Here is a 16,463-nt window from a genome sequence, read left to right on the forward strand (position 1 = left end):
TAAGTCCAGTATTATGGAATGAAACCTAAAGGTGCATTTGAGGGTGCAAAACGTTTCGTCGGCATTGTTGTGTTTGTTTGGGAGAAAACTTACAAACATACAGTACAGCACTTCAGAGTTACACTGCTAGCGATCGAAGATTTATGTAAATTCGACAAGCTAAACGCATTCTGTACTGTACAGCAGGAGTCCCCAACCTTTTTGCGCCACAGACCACTTTAATGTCAGACAATATTTTCAGGGAACGAGCTTTAAGGTGTCGCGGATAAATACAACAAAAGAATAAAAAAAAGAAACTGTGGTATTTTGTAAATATAATAATAAATGTGACTTGAGCTGTGCGCCAACAACAATGACAGTGACATCCTCCTCTCTGCTTTTTAATGCTCTCTGGTCGCTATGGTAACGCGTAAATAGTTCTTTCAAAATAAGACACACAACTACAACCATACATTTCACACTGGAGGATCAACTCTCGCGGAACGGTACCAAAAGACTCACGGACCGGGGCCGGTCCGTGGGCCTATTAGGGACCGCTCCTGTACAGGAGACACTGGACTAGATTGATTGACAATGGTCTACAGCAATCAGAACGCACAACGCGATGTACTGTAAAAAAAAAATTAATCAGCGAAACAGCAAGTGTCACTTTTGGCCACGAACAATTTAGGGGATGGTGAATTTTTTTGAACAAACCCAGAGTGTTAAAAAACCCCACTTAAAACCATTTTTTTCTCAGCAGCATCAATAGTAACAAAAACGCAATTTAGTTTTCGCTGTCAAAGTCGATTTAACCAAAGTTACGTGTTTACGGCAAGTGTGGAGGTCACGTGTTTCCGGTTACTGTGGAGGTCACGTGTTTCCGGTTACTGTGGAGGTCACGTGTTTCCGGCCACTGTGGAGCTCCACAGTGGCTGCAGCCAGATGCTCTTGTGGTGGTGATCAGACTACACATGTATTTACCGGGCTTTTGCCTGTTTTCTGACTGCCTGCAAGTCCTAATTCAGGGCAGCAGATACGTAGAGCGGTTTTTATGTATTGACCTCCACCGGCCTCCGTAGGGAGCACGCAGTTATAAAATGTCAATATAAACAAATCCCAAATCGTCCAAAAGGAAATTTTTATAAAACCCGTCAGTTTTATTTGAGGTGTCAGGATAAACGCAGGCTAATTGGAGCTGTTTTAAAAGAAATCTTTGATTTTTTTTTAAAATTTATTTTATATCTGCCGCTGCTGTCCGACACTTCCTGTTCAGTTTTGTAACGATGTGATAACAACTTATGCAAGTTCAGCGTGAGAATCAATTGGAGCAAAGAGCGCAGAGGTGAGCAGCTTCAGTCTTTACTGATCCACTTTAACACAACATCATGTTTAATGCGTTCAGCCTGATTAAAAATAATCCGTGTCTGAGGGTGATGACTCGACAGGTAAGGACAGGTGTATAAAGCTTCATCTGGAAGCTGAGTGTAACGCATTGATGTCAGCTCACACTGAGCAATCACTGGAGGGAGATTAATGGGAAAGAAAACATTTTTTTAAACAGTTTTTATCCTGAAATGTTCGAGTCTTTGTAAATGTCCAGAAAATTATTTATTAATCGTTTATTTAAGAAATCTTTAAATGTAAATTTGAATGAAGGATTGATCAACTAACCACAGCAGCTGTTTTTTTTTAACAGAAGTAAATAATCTATTTATTAGTTTACTGTTTAATTATTAGATTTTGTTTAACATTTGGGAATTTTGCTTGTTATTATTAGTATTACTGAATTTCTTTTGGCTTGTTTTTGTTGTACATGTTGAGTTCATGTTGTTTCGTTTACTGTTGTTTTCTGTTGTCCATAAGATATCTGTACACTGACTGTAAACTCTCCTCACATTAAGGTCACAGGTCATCTCCCCTCAGCCAAGATGTCTGCGATGCGGCGGTCAGTGAGCGAAGCATTCTGGGCGATGTGTGCAGCAGACTCCATGTCTATGCCGGTCCACTGGTACTATGACATCAACGACATCAGGAGGGACTTCGGTGGCTGGATATCAGGCTTCAACTCGCCTCCTGAGCGTCACCCGTCCAGTATCCTCACCCTCTCCAACACAGGTAAGAAGTCATTGGAGAGGTGCTTTTAACCTGCATTGTTTGTAATGACCAGCAGGGGGACACTCCTGCAAGAAGTCTAACTCTATACGTCTATGAAAAAAATTGCTGAGTTTACAGTCTGAGTGTTGGTTTAAATGTAGAAGTTAAATAAAAGAATATCCTAAAAAGATGTTACATTTATAAATAAAAATGGGTTTCCAGTGAAAATGAATTTAAGGCAGATTTTTTTATTATGCTATTTTCCAATTAGCATGTTTATATTATATAACATAATCTTTATTACACTTAAGCTAATCTAAAAATATGTAGTATAGTAAAAGAAATGTAAAAATATTTTTGGTACATTTTTTACCCAGCAACTGGTCCATGTGTTTCTTATCTGCCGATGTGTATCTGCCGATATGAATCCGATATAGTTCATTTTATCAACAAAATCAACAATCAACAAAACTGTTTTTTTTTTTTTTTTAAATATCCTGCTGCATTTGTTTTAAAAAACAAAACACTAAAGCTATTCTGTAATGCTGGGCTTACACTGTGCGATTTTTGGCCCATTTTGAGCCGATTTTTGAGTCGTGCGACCGTTTTGGCGATCGGCCCGATTTTGGCCTTCATCGTGCGTCGTGCATGGTGTAGTATACGTGGGGTAACGAGAAGCGATTAACACCTCACGACCAGCTCCCGATCATCAATCGCTTGGTCGTGAGGATTTCAAACCTGTTTGAAATCCTCGAGACCGTCGTGAGGGTGTCACCGCAGTTTCTCACACTGCGCACGCGCAAACACAAATGTCAGCGAAAAAGACGGCGCAGCACAGCAGTGTAGCGTGTGATGTGGACACAAGCGATGGAGGCACAATTTGTAGAACTTTGGAAAGCTCATCCGAGCCTTTTCGGTGTGGCCTCACAAAATTATCACGACCACAACAACCGTGAAAATAGTTGGATTTACACGCTGCTCAATCACAGCTGCCTGATTAATGTTTTTCATTAGCAATTTAGCAAAGTTGATGGTGGTGGTGTGTCTGTGTGAGTGAAAGACGGAGAGGGAGAGCGAGCGACAGAATTTCTGTTATAACCTTCATTTTATGGACGCACAGTGTGAGCACTCAGGTCGCATCAGAGCATCGGGCCGTATAGTGTGAGACCCTGCATCGTGACCTATGAACTTCTAACCCCTGCGAGTCAATCGTACAGTTTGAGCAGGAGCTGAATCGCGCGACTGAAAAAAATCGCACAGTGTAAGCCCAGCATTATATGCACTACAGCCAAAACATTTCATAGTTCAGCAATACTGATCAATCTAATTTACTTAAACCTACACCATCCTCCCTATTCTCGTATTCTAAACAGTACTTAGCAGAAATATTAAACAACCTAACTAATAGGGTTCCAAACTCCTAGCAAAAATAATAGGAAACCACCCCCCACCCTCTGCCTAATGATGCTTAATCAGCGTAATCTACTTTAATTCAATGCACGTGTAAAACAAATGCATAGAAATAAATTATTTTTCTACAATATTTAAATAGATTCAACAACTTTCTTCAACAGAAAGATGTGCAGACTGCACAGATGGTATCTTCCCAAAGGAAAAGGTACTATAGCTTAGCAGGGGTAAATTAGAGTTAATAGTTACTACATACAATAGTGGATTTTTATACATTTTACGTCAGATGAAAACTTTAATTGTAAGATTCAGATAATTATTTATTAAAAGCTAGACATGAGAATAAGAAAGAAAAGTATTTCTTTGTGCCCCCCTTTACCTGTTAATGCCCTACTTGGCCCCCTGGCAAAACTTTGCTAGACCCGCCCCTGCACAGTTACCAGCTGTCAGCTACGTAAAAAAGGATGCTGGTGTAGAAAGTAAATTCTAACAACAGCTTATCAAGCTTAAACGTGCTGCTGTTGTTTATCCACTGGTTTCCTCTTTCTGGTGCAAAGTGGGCGAACAAACAAACTGGAGAAACGGGACTTGCGACAGAAAAACCGATCAGCTGATCATTGATCAGTTTCATGATTGAAGTAGCAACAGGAGAGGGAGGGAGAGAAGAAGAGGCAGTCGCTCCATATATCGGTTGTTAAGCTTATCGTGGGAATGCTTTACAAACATTCAGAGATGAATTTACACACTTGCTTTACTCCTCTGGGATAACTTTCTCAGAGATAAAATACCGATTTGGTAACGAGGCTCCAAATGCTCAGCCAGACCACCGACAGGTCTCACATGCCACAGCCACTCTATCACGTGACGCACACTGCTCCGACGTGCTAAAGTTATGAGCTGAGTTACGCCATTTCGCAAGTTTTGTGAAGTGCTTTTGTGATAATTAATGGATTGGATTACATTTTTTATTTCTCTCCGATATCCGATCCAGTAATTTAGGTCAGTATCGGACCGATACGTAATATCGGATCGGTCAATCTCTAGTTTAAACTAAAAAAGCAGAAACCTCCCTCCTACTGATGCTGGCAAAGCATCACTCAGTGTGGGAAAAATACTTTTAAAAGAACTCTGAACCTGAAGATGAGAACTGCTCATCCAAATGAACTCAGATTTGGCACTCAACTCAAATCCCTAGAAATACACCTCCCAAATATGAAGAAGATCGGATGAACCGGTGTCGAGACAGACAAACAGAAGAGGACCAAGGACACAGCCTTGAGGAGCTCCATCCTGATTAATCCTGCTGTTTTTAACCTCTCTGTCATTTTGCAGCCGGCAGTGGTCGCACCAACTGGTCTTCTGGTGCGAAGCGAGCCAATGTGGTCGGCAGCGTCATTCTCCATGATAAGCTGGAGTTGTGGAACTCCTCAAGTGGATCGATCCACTATCACCGAGGTACTGCCGCCCTATACTACAGTTCACTGTTTTTCCTTCATTTTGTTGTTTGTTTCTATTTTTGTTGTGTCCATGTTCTTTCTCTGTGGTCTTCAAGGTCTTCAGGCAGGTGACAACACGCTGAACATCCTCTGCTCCCTTCGAGTGGCTCGGACACTTGTCTCCAGAGGTTTTGTGGACGTCTCTCAGCCGGATGCTCGAGCTGCTGTTCTGTCAGACTACGTCCACTTCCTGACCACACCCGGTTCACACAAGGACACCTACGCTGAATCCTTCCACCGCTCATTCTTTGCTGACTGGCAGGACAGCAAACCGACCTCGCCACATGAAGTAGGACAGAAGCAGTTGACCCCTATGCTGTAACATGCCACATCTGGAGTGTTTCACCAATTTACTTGCTGTTTTCCAGGTTCTGAAGTTTGCAGAGGAACGCTCCGGGATGAAAACGAGCTCTCCGTTCCCTGACTGCCAGCTAGATGCCATTGGCTGCCTTCCCATGATCCTTCCTTTCATCCTTCTGTCTGCCTCAGCCAATGAGGAGCGAGCCGTAAGCGAACACAAATCAACAACATAAGAAACAGTCTCAGATAGCAACATGTGGCCTTTAACCTACTCTGTCCTCAGGTTTCAGCAGCGGTGGAGTTCGTAAAGCTCACCCATCCTCACCCCAACGTGCCCGAGTACGTGACGATCTACAGCCGGGCACTGCACGCGGTACTGGGCGGGGCCAGTGTCCGTGAGCAGGCTGAGCAAGCTCTGAGGAGACTGGATGCCTGGGACCCCTGCCAGAGCTTCAGTCGCAAGGCGGCCAAGTGAGATTTTGTAAACATATCTAACACTTCCTTTAGATGTTTCAGAATAAGAGTTGAGTCTAACCACTTGGTACTTTCTTTTGGCCCCTGGAAAACTTTTACTTTGAAGCATCTGAGCAGCATTTGGTTTTTGACAATTTCTTATTAAAATATTTATTAGAATTTTAGGTTGGCTGCCAGAGACCGCTTCCTGTATGCATTTAGAAGTAAAAGTCTTTCAGAATAAACAGGGATTTGAGCTCTTTGAGACCCGGAACAGCTTTAAAGGAGTACTTTAACATTTTTCTGTATTTCAGGATTTGCTAAAATGTTGAGAATTAAGTAATGCTTCCTGTCCAGGCGTTCACATTAAAAGCCTACAACAAGTGTATTCTTTATGACACTCATAATCACACTTCCTGCAGTTCATTCATAACAAAAGTCTACAGTAAAAAGCCCTTTTTTATTAGCTGTCCAACACTTTCTGCAGACTTCCTTTAGACTAAATGCTTGGTTAGGAAGCAGCGTCTGTGTGTAAAAGGTTATCCGTAATGTTTTTTAGGTTTTCTGTGTCCTCTGAGGAGAGACTGAAGGTCCATCAGAGCGCTGTGAACTACCTTGGTATGGCCTGCTACAACAAAGGTCAGAATCCGACCAATAACCTTTCTTTTACCTCACTGGCTGGTAAAACTTAAGATCATTGTTTTTAAATGCTTGTCTTACCTGCTTGTGTTGCACAAACAGGCGCTCTGTCCAGCCTGTTCTACCTGGCCCACGAGTTTCATGATGACCCCAAAGGAGGAATCCTGGCAAACACCAACTGTGGAGGTAAAATTTAAACATGCTGGTTTGCACTCAGGCTCCTGTTGGTTAAATCTTTGCCCAGGTGTGGCTTATGCGGTCAAGCAGAAGCCACACAACAAGTGTTTGGTTTTTTTTATGTATTTCTGTTTTTATATTACTGTGAAACACTTTGTGTTTTTATCCTGTGACGAGTGCTATATAAAAAAATGAATAGAATATTAATATTAATTAAATTATTCAGAGTCTTTATGTAGGTATGAAACAGCAATGTATTGCACCTTAAAAGAGGATCAAAAACTCCACTGCTTCCTGTTTGCAAACCTAATGAGTCCACATTCAAACTTTTGTTTTTAGCGAATTAAAGTCTATAAATATACAAATCTAAATAAAAAACTGAAAAGTAATTAGTGCAGTATGTGGTTTCTGTGAGTCTTTATACACAGCAAATCCAGCATGTCCAAATTAACACTGTCGGATTTGATTTCAACACTATTAAAGTGTCTATATGGGTCCACACCAGAGTGTTAATTTAACTCTTTTTGGAGAGTTGGTACGTTAACTCTGATTTAGTGTTAAACACCAAATCTGTCTGGAGTTGATAATTTAACACTTGGTGTTAAGAGTTTATATATTAACTCTCAAAGAGTATTTTAGTTTAACTACGTAAGAGTTATCTTCTAATTCATTCTAAAAAGCGGGAATTTTACTGTTCTGAACTTCTAGAAATTTCTTTTGGAAATAAACATTTACTAAAAAGATGCAATGGTTTTTGAAAAACATTTATTCTGAACTGTGCACCACAATTTCAAAACATTTTCTGAAAGATGTAACAGTGTACATGTTCTCACTTTCATTAGAATTTTGTTTATCAAAAGGTCTGACATAGGTGAGCTGGTAAATGCAAATAACAGCATTCTCATCACTTATTTCTTCAATACAATATGCATGTCCTTCATTCATCCCTTTGTGGAACTTCAACGCACTTCTGCTCTCCCCCATATTCCATCTTCACAAGCATATCCTGTGCGGAGATTGAATAAAAATTAGTTGACACTAATTAATGGCACAAATAATCCAGTAAACAATTGCAGCACAGAAAAAAAAAAAAGGAATCCTCTTTGAGCCATTACTTGTGTAAAGTATTTTCCCAAAAGACAAGGACACAGGCAACAGGTCATACTGAACTAAATGTAAAACCTCAACCTTTTTCATTTTTACCTAAACCGTGTGCACAAAACTCTGGAGGGATCTATGCTAACGTAGAATCCAGTCAGGACGTCTGCTACTGCTGTTTGCTCGTTTTTTTTTTCGTTTTTATGGGCGATCGTTTTCAGGCTTCAAGTAGCACCATTATACCAACATTTCACATTCTAGACATTGTTTTAGGTGTATTTGACCAAAAGTTTGACTGAAAATTCACATGCAAGCTTTTTTTCAAGGCTGTGGTATTTGCCCGCAAACAATACCTTTCAGCTAGCTAAAACAGAATATTATGCTATCACCGAGCAACATGGCTAATGCCTTCCACACAGCTTTGTCTCAACTCCAAAGAGCCACAGAAGTAAAAGCTCATAATAATAATTGAAACAATATTTGAAAAAAATGACTTACCAAGCATGGCAAACAACTCAAATATGTAGAGCAAAATGTTCTGAAACGGCTTCACTTCAGCTTCGATTGGAGCCTATGGTGCTGGTCTGTGAATTTACTCTATTGGTGTCATAGCCCCTCTAGGAGTTCAGAGTTAAGAGGTCAAGAGTTAATGTTTCCACTGTAACACCTCCAGATTTGACAGAGAAACACTCATTTTTAACACTCGATTTTAACTACTATCATTTTACACCTCAGAGTTACATTAAAAGAATGTGACTCTGCTTAGAGTAAAATTAACTCTACTTTTGCAAGAAGACTATTAACACCAAAACATTTAACACTTTTGAATTTGCTGTGTACTATTATTATTATTATTATTATTATTATTATTATTATTATTAATATTATTATTATTATTATTATTATTATTATTTCTCTTTCATTAATATAAAAGCAGTGTCCATACTATCCTTCCATCACACTCGGTGTCAGTCAGACTAACTCAGTAGAAACCTCCTGCTGATAGCTGAGCGATGGGCTAATTTTGACTTTTAATCATTTCATTTTTTAATTTCATGGTCTGCTTGATGACTTGCATGTATGACATCAGTGTTGTGTTTGTTCTTATTTTCGTTTTGTTTGGTTCTGACTTCAGGTGAGAACTGTAACCGTGGAGCGGCGCTCGGGGCCCTGCTGGGGGCCGGAGGCGCCCACACAGGAAATTGCATCCCACAGGAGTGGAAGGATGACCTAAGAGATGCTCAGGAATTTATCCCTGACATCCTGAAGAACATTGTTTAAGAAGATTATTGCCCCCTGAAGGAAAGAAGAGGAACAGAAATCGCACAGCACTGTAACTTTAAAAACTCCACCGCTTCCTGTTTACAAACTTGATGATTCCACATTCAAACTTTTTGTTTTTAAAGAATAAACTCTTTATCACATGTGTTTTATTTTTATGGGAAAAAAAGAGCAAACTTGAACTTGAAATGTAGCAATGAACTGTTTACGTTACATATTTATTATTTGCCTTGCCATCATTTCACCTGCAGCCTTTAAATGATCAAATCAAAAATATGTGTTTTTGCTCACATGGAAAAAAAAAACTAAATGATTCAATGAGTGTGATTTTTGATTTAATAAAAGAATGTAATATATGTACTGGCTTGTATAATAACTCTATGGACCTTTTTAAAATTTTATCTTCAGTAAGAAAAGTAAGTAAATATAATTGATAGTTAACAGTTTTATTAATTAATATCAGGCTTAGATATGGGTTTATGCTTTAAATCAAATGTAAAAATAATATCGATGTAAGATGTTCATACTGGAGATATTTGGTAAAATCAAGCATCAGCCTCCAGGCAGACATGCACTGAATGTCCAATTTTACAGCAAAGATAAACACGTTACAAAAATATCTCTTTATAGCTAATTCGTCCCTTCCTAACAGGTGGATGCGGTTGAATTTTCTAATAACTGACCTGTTTAAATTGTATTGAGGCTCAGAGTTTGTATTAGTCCGAGATATCAGGCTAATGGTGGTTAGCTGTCTGCTAAGCTTCATCTCAGCATTTCTGAACTGAGCCTCCGGCCTTTTTGTAAATGGCTGTACCTACTCTACAGTGCACTCAAAGCACTTTATACAACTTGTATTGTTGACACTGAACATACAACTACGTTCATCTATCATGAGTCACCATAAGTGCTTTCTAACATTCATACTCCAATGGATGCATCAGGGAGAACTCTGGCTTAGCATCTTGACACAGGCTATTGGCAGACTGGAGCAGCCAGAGATCGAACCACCAACCTGCTGATGATCGACTCTACCCTCTGTGCTACAGCCACCCCATTTTAATAAAATGATCTAATCAATAATCAATAATACTAACAGATTATCTGAAAAGTCTGAGCTCCAGTTTTGGTGAGTTGGTTCCAAAAGGAATTTCAATCCTATAAAATCTGCAGGAAATCAGTTTGTGAATTCTGGTCTTGCTAAAAGTCTGAAAGGAGGATTAACCAGGGAGTGCTCATTGGTTAACGCCATGTCTTCATTTCACAACTTCACCAACCAATCAGTGATAAATATCATGGTATGTTTAAAATGTGCCCCAGACTTGGAGTTGGCAATACATTTAGAAGTCATGAGTTTATCACCTAGTCAGAATCTGTAAAGTCAGTAGTTTAAACCTCCTCTTTATTGTTATTTACCTGTTATTAAACTGTGAGGAAAACACATTCATCAGCCTGATAGGGAAAGCCTGCTGCTGTACTGTTGGGGGTTTAGCGGGGGCTGGTTTGTAGTTTGTTTGTTCTCAACCTTTGATCCTTTGATAAGTTTAGAACAAACATGGAGTCCATTAGCAGAGACACGAAGCATCTCTTCGTCTTACTACTGCTCATCATCGCTTCTATCCCATCATGCACTGGGATCCCTGAAGGTCAGTTTATGTCTTCTCTATCTTTGATATTTTCTTTGTCTTTTTCTGTACTTGTTTCCACCTGTTAGGGATGGCACACAGGCATCCACAGCTCTGAGCAGCTCTCCACAACATCGGGAGGCTAAAGTCATGCTAGCATGTTGGTTTGTAATGAACTGGGAAGCGATAAACACTACAGGTAAATTTCAGGAAGATAAATCTGAACACTGAATAAACTTAGACTCAAGATTATTTTATTTCATTCAAATATGAGAGGGCATATTATTCTTTCACAAAAAAGAAAAAACAGTTAGAAAAAACAGGAATGAAACTAATTTCTAGCTCAGAATAAATAACATAAAACATGAACATTATTTATTTATATTTATTCAGCCATGTATTCATGTACATTTAGGTCTTAAGTCTTCTGTTGTAGCAGGTGAAACAGTGATATTGGTATTATTATAGCCAAAGACCAACTGCCAAAATATTGTATAATATATATTTATATTACCTAAAAAATGGAAATGACTATGATTAAAAATTAAAAATTAAAAAAAGAATAAAAGTACAACGCATAAAAGTAAAATGATGAAAGATCATGTTTTACACCTTTTTAAGAAGTGTTTAACTATGCAAACAAAGCATTATAAATATAGAAATATGAGGACATTTGTGACAGTTTACAGAAGTCAAATCAGTTACAAAACAAACAAGGGAAAAACACATAAAAAGTCTCTAAATGTGTTGGCTTTTCCTGTTTGCCAATATTATATTAACAGCAACGTTCTTTGTGATAAAACTTATGCTGTAGATAAAATGTAAAATGTATTATCTTTTTTAAACCTGGTTTGCATTTAAATAGCAAAACAATATTAATTCGGTCCCAAGTCATGCTAACAGTCAAATGAACAAGAATAAAATGCAAACATCTTTCAACTGTATACCACTATTAACTGTGTAATTATGTGTAAAAAGCACATTATGTGTGTATTTTATTATTCTTATTAACTTAAAAATATAGTTTAATGAAAAATAATTTAGCAAAATATTTGAAAATAAAATCTTTAATGTCTTCCTTTTCTTTTTTTATCTATAAAGATGTTTTTTAAATAATTATTTGAGTGAAATGGTTAAGCAATTTGTTATTTTATTTTTCTTATCTTTTTTTTTATAACTAGAACTAATAGTACTAATAGTACTTACTCACTGTTTTACTTTTCTAAGTCTATCAGTATCCACCCCAGCTAAACTGTTCCAAAGCAAAAACAAATACATTATTCATGCTGATTTAAAAGTTAATATGGAATTGAGACTGATTTTCATCACGGAAAAATACAGGATTACCCTGAATAACTATATCAGCAAACATACAGGAAACTTATGCAAACACCATTATTAATGTCTCTTATGTCTACACAACTGGAGTTTGACATGAGTCGTTCTGTTTAATTTCTACACAAAGGCGTGGGTTTGGAAAAGTCTGAGGCCAGCGGTTTCCTCCATCGAACTCGTCGAGCAAACTTTTTCCTGGAGGAAATCAAGACAGGCAATCTGGAGCGTGAGTGCATCGAGGAGAAATGTTCCTATGAGGAGGCCAGGGAGATTTTCGCCCACCCACAACAGCTGGTCAGTTTCAAGATACCAACAAAAGCACTGAAAATGCCACAACACTTGGTACCAAATTTTATTACTGAAGTCAAGGTAGTGACATAAGAATGGATGGTGCTGGTGGTAGTTGAAAGACAGAATTCGATGGTTTTTAGTTTATTTATATTTGTTTTGTTAACTATTACTGAATTTGGGTCCTCTGTCTACTCAGGAGAACTTCTGGAGGACATACACAGGTACTCAGTCTGAGCTTTGACATTTCGAACATTATAAACACATTGCAAATAAAGTAGTGCTAGAATTCTTTACGCACTTGTAACCAAGACATTGCTCAGTTTTCCAAACATTTGTTGAAATGCTTGATAAAAATCTTTGCTACTTCCTGTTTGCAGCTGTGGACAAATGTTTGTCCTCTCCCTGTAAGAATGGAGCGACGTGCACTCGAAACATCGACACCTATATCTGCAAATGTCCACCAGGTTTCCATGGATACAACTGCGAAAAAGGTTGGAAGTCCAAAAAGTCTGTTGATGTTTTCAATTGGTGCAGAGGAAGTCAGTGTTATCATTGTTCCCTTGCAGTGCGTTCAAACACCCCCAGCTGTCGCTACAGAAATGGAGGATGTGAACATTTCTGTAGAGAGCTTCAGGATGGCTCTCCCATATGCTTTTGTGCTCCGGGATACAGACTTGAACTGGACAACAGTACCTGCATGCCTGAAGGTCTGAGCCAGTAACACACTTACAGTGCAAATCACATGTACAAATTGTTGGAGTCAAATTGTTACATGTTGTCATTGTGTTACTTAAATTTGTAAGTCTTAGTTCAAACTATGGAATCAAAGACATTCCTGTGTCTCTGACCACCTCTCCAGCCACACACACACACACACACACACACACACACACACACACACACACACACACACACACACACACACAGTGTCTTAGAACCATAGGGTGGTTTTACAATAGGGGGTGCTTGTGTGTACTGTGACTGTTGTGTAAACTGTGTGTTGGGGAAATAAAAGGCTGTGAGGAAGACTGGTTGGTTGACGCTGGTTAGGGAACAGGTGAGGAGCGTTCAGCTCCCAGAGCCGTTAACGAGAATAAGTCTCTAAACTAGCGGGGCCTGTGGAAGTGCAGACCCAACACAAATACTTTAAAAATACAGGCTTTACAAGTTCTAATCGGCTTGCTTTATGCTCATGGATGAATTTAAAGTCGCCCTTGATTGAAGACAGTAAAAAAAAAAAAACATTCTTAGATTTGTACAGGTTACCTGTGAGCAGGGACATCACAGCACCTTGATTTGATTGATTTGTTTCACGTGCTAAGCAACACCTTTACCTACAACATCTTGACCTAGTCTTGATGCATGCTCAATCATCCAGGTAATGAAATCCCAAACAGTTGATTCTGTTCATCTGGACGTAACATTTTCAGTGGGAGAAACGTTTCGTCACTCATTCAAGTAACTTCTTCAGTCTCAGCTGACTGCAGGTTTCCCCAATCTTATAAACAGTACATTTGCACAATGACTGAAACTAGCACTGAATGAACAATGGGCTGTGAGGTCAGTTCCTTGACCATTAATATGCAAATTGTCATTACTATTGATCAATAACCACTGATCACAGCCCATTGATGAAAGACCATTGATCAATGGCCATAAGGGCCATTCACAGAGGGTTCGGGAATGGTATATTAACCTCTTAGCAGATATTTACACCCAAAAAACTGCTTTTAAGTTTCTTAGATATCACAAGTTTGGACTGATTTTAATTCCTGTGTGTCTTTGAGCTAGCATCATTCAGGGTGTCAGAAGCAAAAGGCTGACTTTTGGTTTCTTTCTTAACTGTCTGGTCCAGATGCTGTGGTCTGCGGAAGGCCTCAGGTACATTTTGCCCCCAGGGTTGTTAATGGGATAATGTGTCCCAAAGGACATTGTCCGTGGCAGGTAAGTCTTTGAATAGAGCCCCATCTCCAGTAAAATGAGCTAAGATACACAATCTTCCACTAGAATACATAAAGAGACACATATAGTATTGTGCAAAAGTTTTGTAGAAACAACACTGTCATAAAAGTGGTCACAAAATAACACAGTTTGATTGGCATGAAATAGTATTTTTCCACTAGCAAATAGCTATTAGCCAAAAGATTTGACATACTTCAGCATGCTGTGCAGCGCATCAAACAAATTTGAGGAAAATCGACAAATAATGGCCAGAAGGGGAAGTGGAAGGCAAAAAAAAAAAAAAAAAAAAATCTACAGCTGATGAAGGGTATCATATCCTTAAAACTTAAGAAATAGGAAAATTAAAAAAAAGAGCTGACACAGGAGATGATCACTGAAGCTTCATCAGAAATGGTCTCAGTGGAAGGGTGCCTGTCAGAGGTATATGCCAAATTACACAAGGACTGAACTGAAAATCAGTGTAAACAGGGAGATGAATCCAGATTTGTATGTATTTTATCTCTTTTTTCAGGCTCTTCTGGCTGAAAATAACATATTCTTCTGCGGTGCCATCGTCTTGTCAGATCGATGGCTTTTAACTGCAGCTCACTGTGTTTATCAAAAACCTAGCACCGTGCTCCACATCGTTGTTGGTAAGACAATTAGAAAAATGGTAACTTCAAATTCTGGCTTCTAGTCTGGCCTCTCTTACTTCCTTCAGTCACATAACATTCACCAGGTCAATGTTGACTCATTTTAGGGTTACAGATAGCATTTTATTTAATGTCCATACCTCTTTATAGGCTTTTTTTTGTCTGTTTGAAGCATTGTATGCAATGTAAAATATTTGATTTAATTTGAAAGGTGCCATTTTCTAGCTTCTGAAAATGTATCTAACAGTATATGGGTTTTGCTAACATAGTGGATATTGTGAGTCAACTGTATGTTATGTATGTTAGGTCAACTTAATTGTCGTTCAAGTTTTTTTCAGTTTGCTCACTTTTCTTCTGGCTCCAAATTCAATGTAGCATTTAAAAGTAATGTCGCTTTCAAGGTGAGCATGACATAAGGGAAGAGGAAAAAACAGAACAGCGGCGGCGGGTGCTCAAAGTTGTGTGCCATGAAGACTACAACGTGACTAGCTCTGACAGCGACCTGGCTTTGTTGAAGCTTCACCGCCCAGTAAAACTGGGCCGCCACGTCGTGCCCATCTGCCTTCCTGCCCGCAATAGCACCTTCACCCGGACGCTGGCAAGCATCCGCCACTCGACTGTGTCTGGTTGGGGTCGTCTGGCAGAGTTTGGCTCTACCTCAAGATACCTGCAGCGTCTGCAGCTGCCGAGGGTCCCGGTGCAGGAGTGCCGCCTCCACACCGGGCTCAACATCACCAAGAACATGATATGTGCTGGCTTCAAGCGTGGTGGCCAGGATGCTTGCAAGGGTGACAGCGGGGGCCCACTGGTGACACGCTACAAGAAAACCTGGTTCCTTACAGGTGTGGTGAGCTGGGGGAAAGGCTGCGGCCAAGAAAACATGTACGGCGTCTACACGAAGGTCACAAACTTCCTGGACTGGATTGAGAATATCATGGCAACTGGCTAAAATTGGTTTTAGTCACTGTGTCAAAGCAGTTCAAGAGTTAAAGAGAGTAAGAATCCAGTGTTAGAAACATTAGATCAGTAATCACTGTGAAGGAGACACAAATGTATAAAAATAATATTCATTTTCTGATGCTGTGCTCAAATAGCTTTAACTTCCACACCTTCATGTACCTAAAAATGCCAGAGATGTAGTTTCAGAAGCTTTTTGAACAAAAAAAGAATTTTTGACTGTCAGCTGGAGGAATTTCATCACAATAAAATTGGTCCTGAGAAAAATCCAAAATCAACAAACTAAAAGATTATTTGTTTTTCAAGTAAATTAATGGCCTGTATTTGTAGAAATAAATTAATCTGCTAGAAACTTTGAAGTTTTCTATAGTGATGGTAAATGTAAACCATCAACCAACAATCAGTTTAATCTAAAAGATGCAAAGACATCAGTTCACTCGGCATGTTGAAATGTTGTTTTTTGACAATAAAGATGAAGTTCAGTGTTTTTCGTTTCTTTTCATGCCCTTCACTCACTTTTCAGCCATTTTGCTGTAGACGTGCTTCTGTTCGTAGGACCAGTAGGCCTCATTTAGTAACAGTGGGTCCTTCATGCACACAAATCAGTGATTTATCAATATTTTCTTACGTGAATTTGTTTGTTCTTTATAAACAAATTTGAAATTGCCTCAGACCGTGTGTACAAACAAATGAACCACTGTTCCAGAAGTGTTGTAGTATGTTCAGGTGAAACT

General features: G+C 39.1%; 2 protein-coding genes across 3 annotated transcripts; both read left to right on the forward strand.

Annotated features, from left to right (window-relative positions):
• Positions 1–1,010: 1,010 nt before the first annotated feature.
• LOC120746170 lies at positions 1,011–9,248 on the forward strand. 2 transcript variants are annotated; one of them, XM_040051487.1, is made up of 9 exons: positions 1,011–1,324; positions 1,884–2,097; positions 4,819–4,941; positions 5,039–5,271; positions 5,351–5,488; positions 5,566–5,753; positions 6,295–6,374; positions 6,477–6,560; positions 8,785–9,248. In XM_040051487.1, exons 2-9 carry the CDS (start codon positions 1,911–1,913, stop codon positions 8,928–8,930), a joined length of 1,179 nt encoding a protein of 392 aa, XP_039907421.1. In that variant the 5' UTR covers positions 1,011–1,324; positions 1,884–1,910; the 3' UTR covers positions 8,931–9,248. The 2 variants fall into 2 exon arrangements, with proteins under 2 accessions (XP_039907421.1, XP_039907420.1); XM_040051486.1 differs by lacking the exon at positions 1,011–1,324 and adding an exon at positions 1,332–1,427.
• A 1,032-nt stretch (positions 9,249–10,280) lies between these two features.
• f7l (coagulation factor VII, like) lies at positions 10,281–15,892 on the forward strand. Its single transcript, XM_040051484.1, has 8 exons — positions 10,281–10,573; positions 12,018–12,181; positions 12,375–12,399; positions 12,556–12,669; positions 12,745–12,885; positions 14,034–14,122; positions 14,652–14,772; positions 15,174–15,892. Exons 1-8 carry the CDS (start codon positions 10,483–10,485, stop codon positions 15,719–15,721), a joined length of 1,293 nt encoding a protein of 430 aa, XP_039907418.1. The 5' UTR covers positions 10,281–10,482; the 3' UTR covers positions 15,722–15,892.
• The last annotated feature ends 571 nt before the right edge of the window (positions 15,893–16,463 follow it).

This window comes from Simochromis diagramma, unplaced genomic scaffold, assembly GCF_900408965.1.
Source record: "Simochromis diagramma unplaced genomic scaffold, fSimDia1.1 OVJJ01000107.1, whole genome shotgun sequence".
In the NCBI taxonomy this organism is placed as follows: Eukaryota; Metazoa; Chordata; class Actinopteri; order Cichliformes; family Cichlidae; genus Simochromis; species Simochromis diagramma.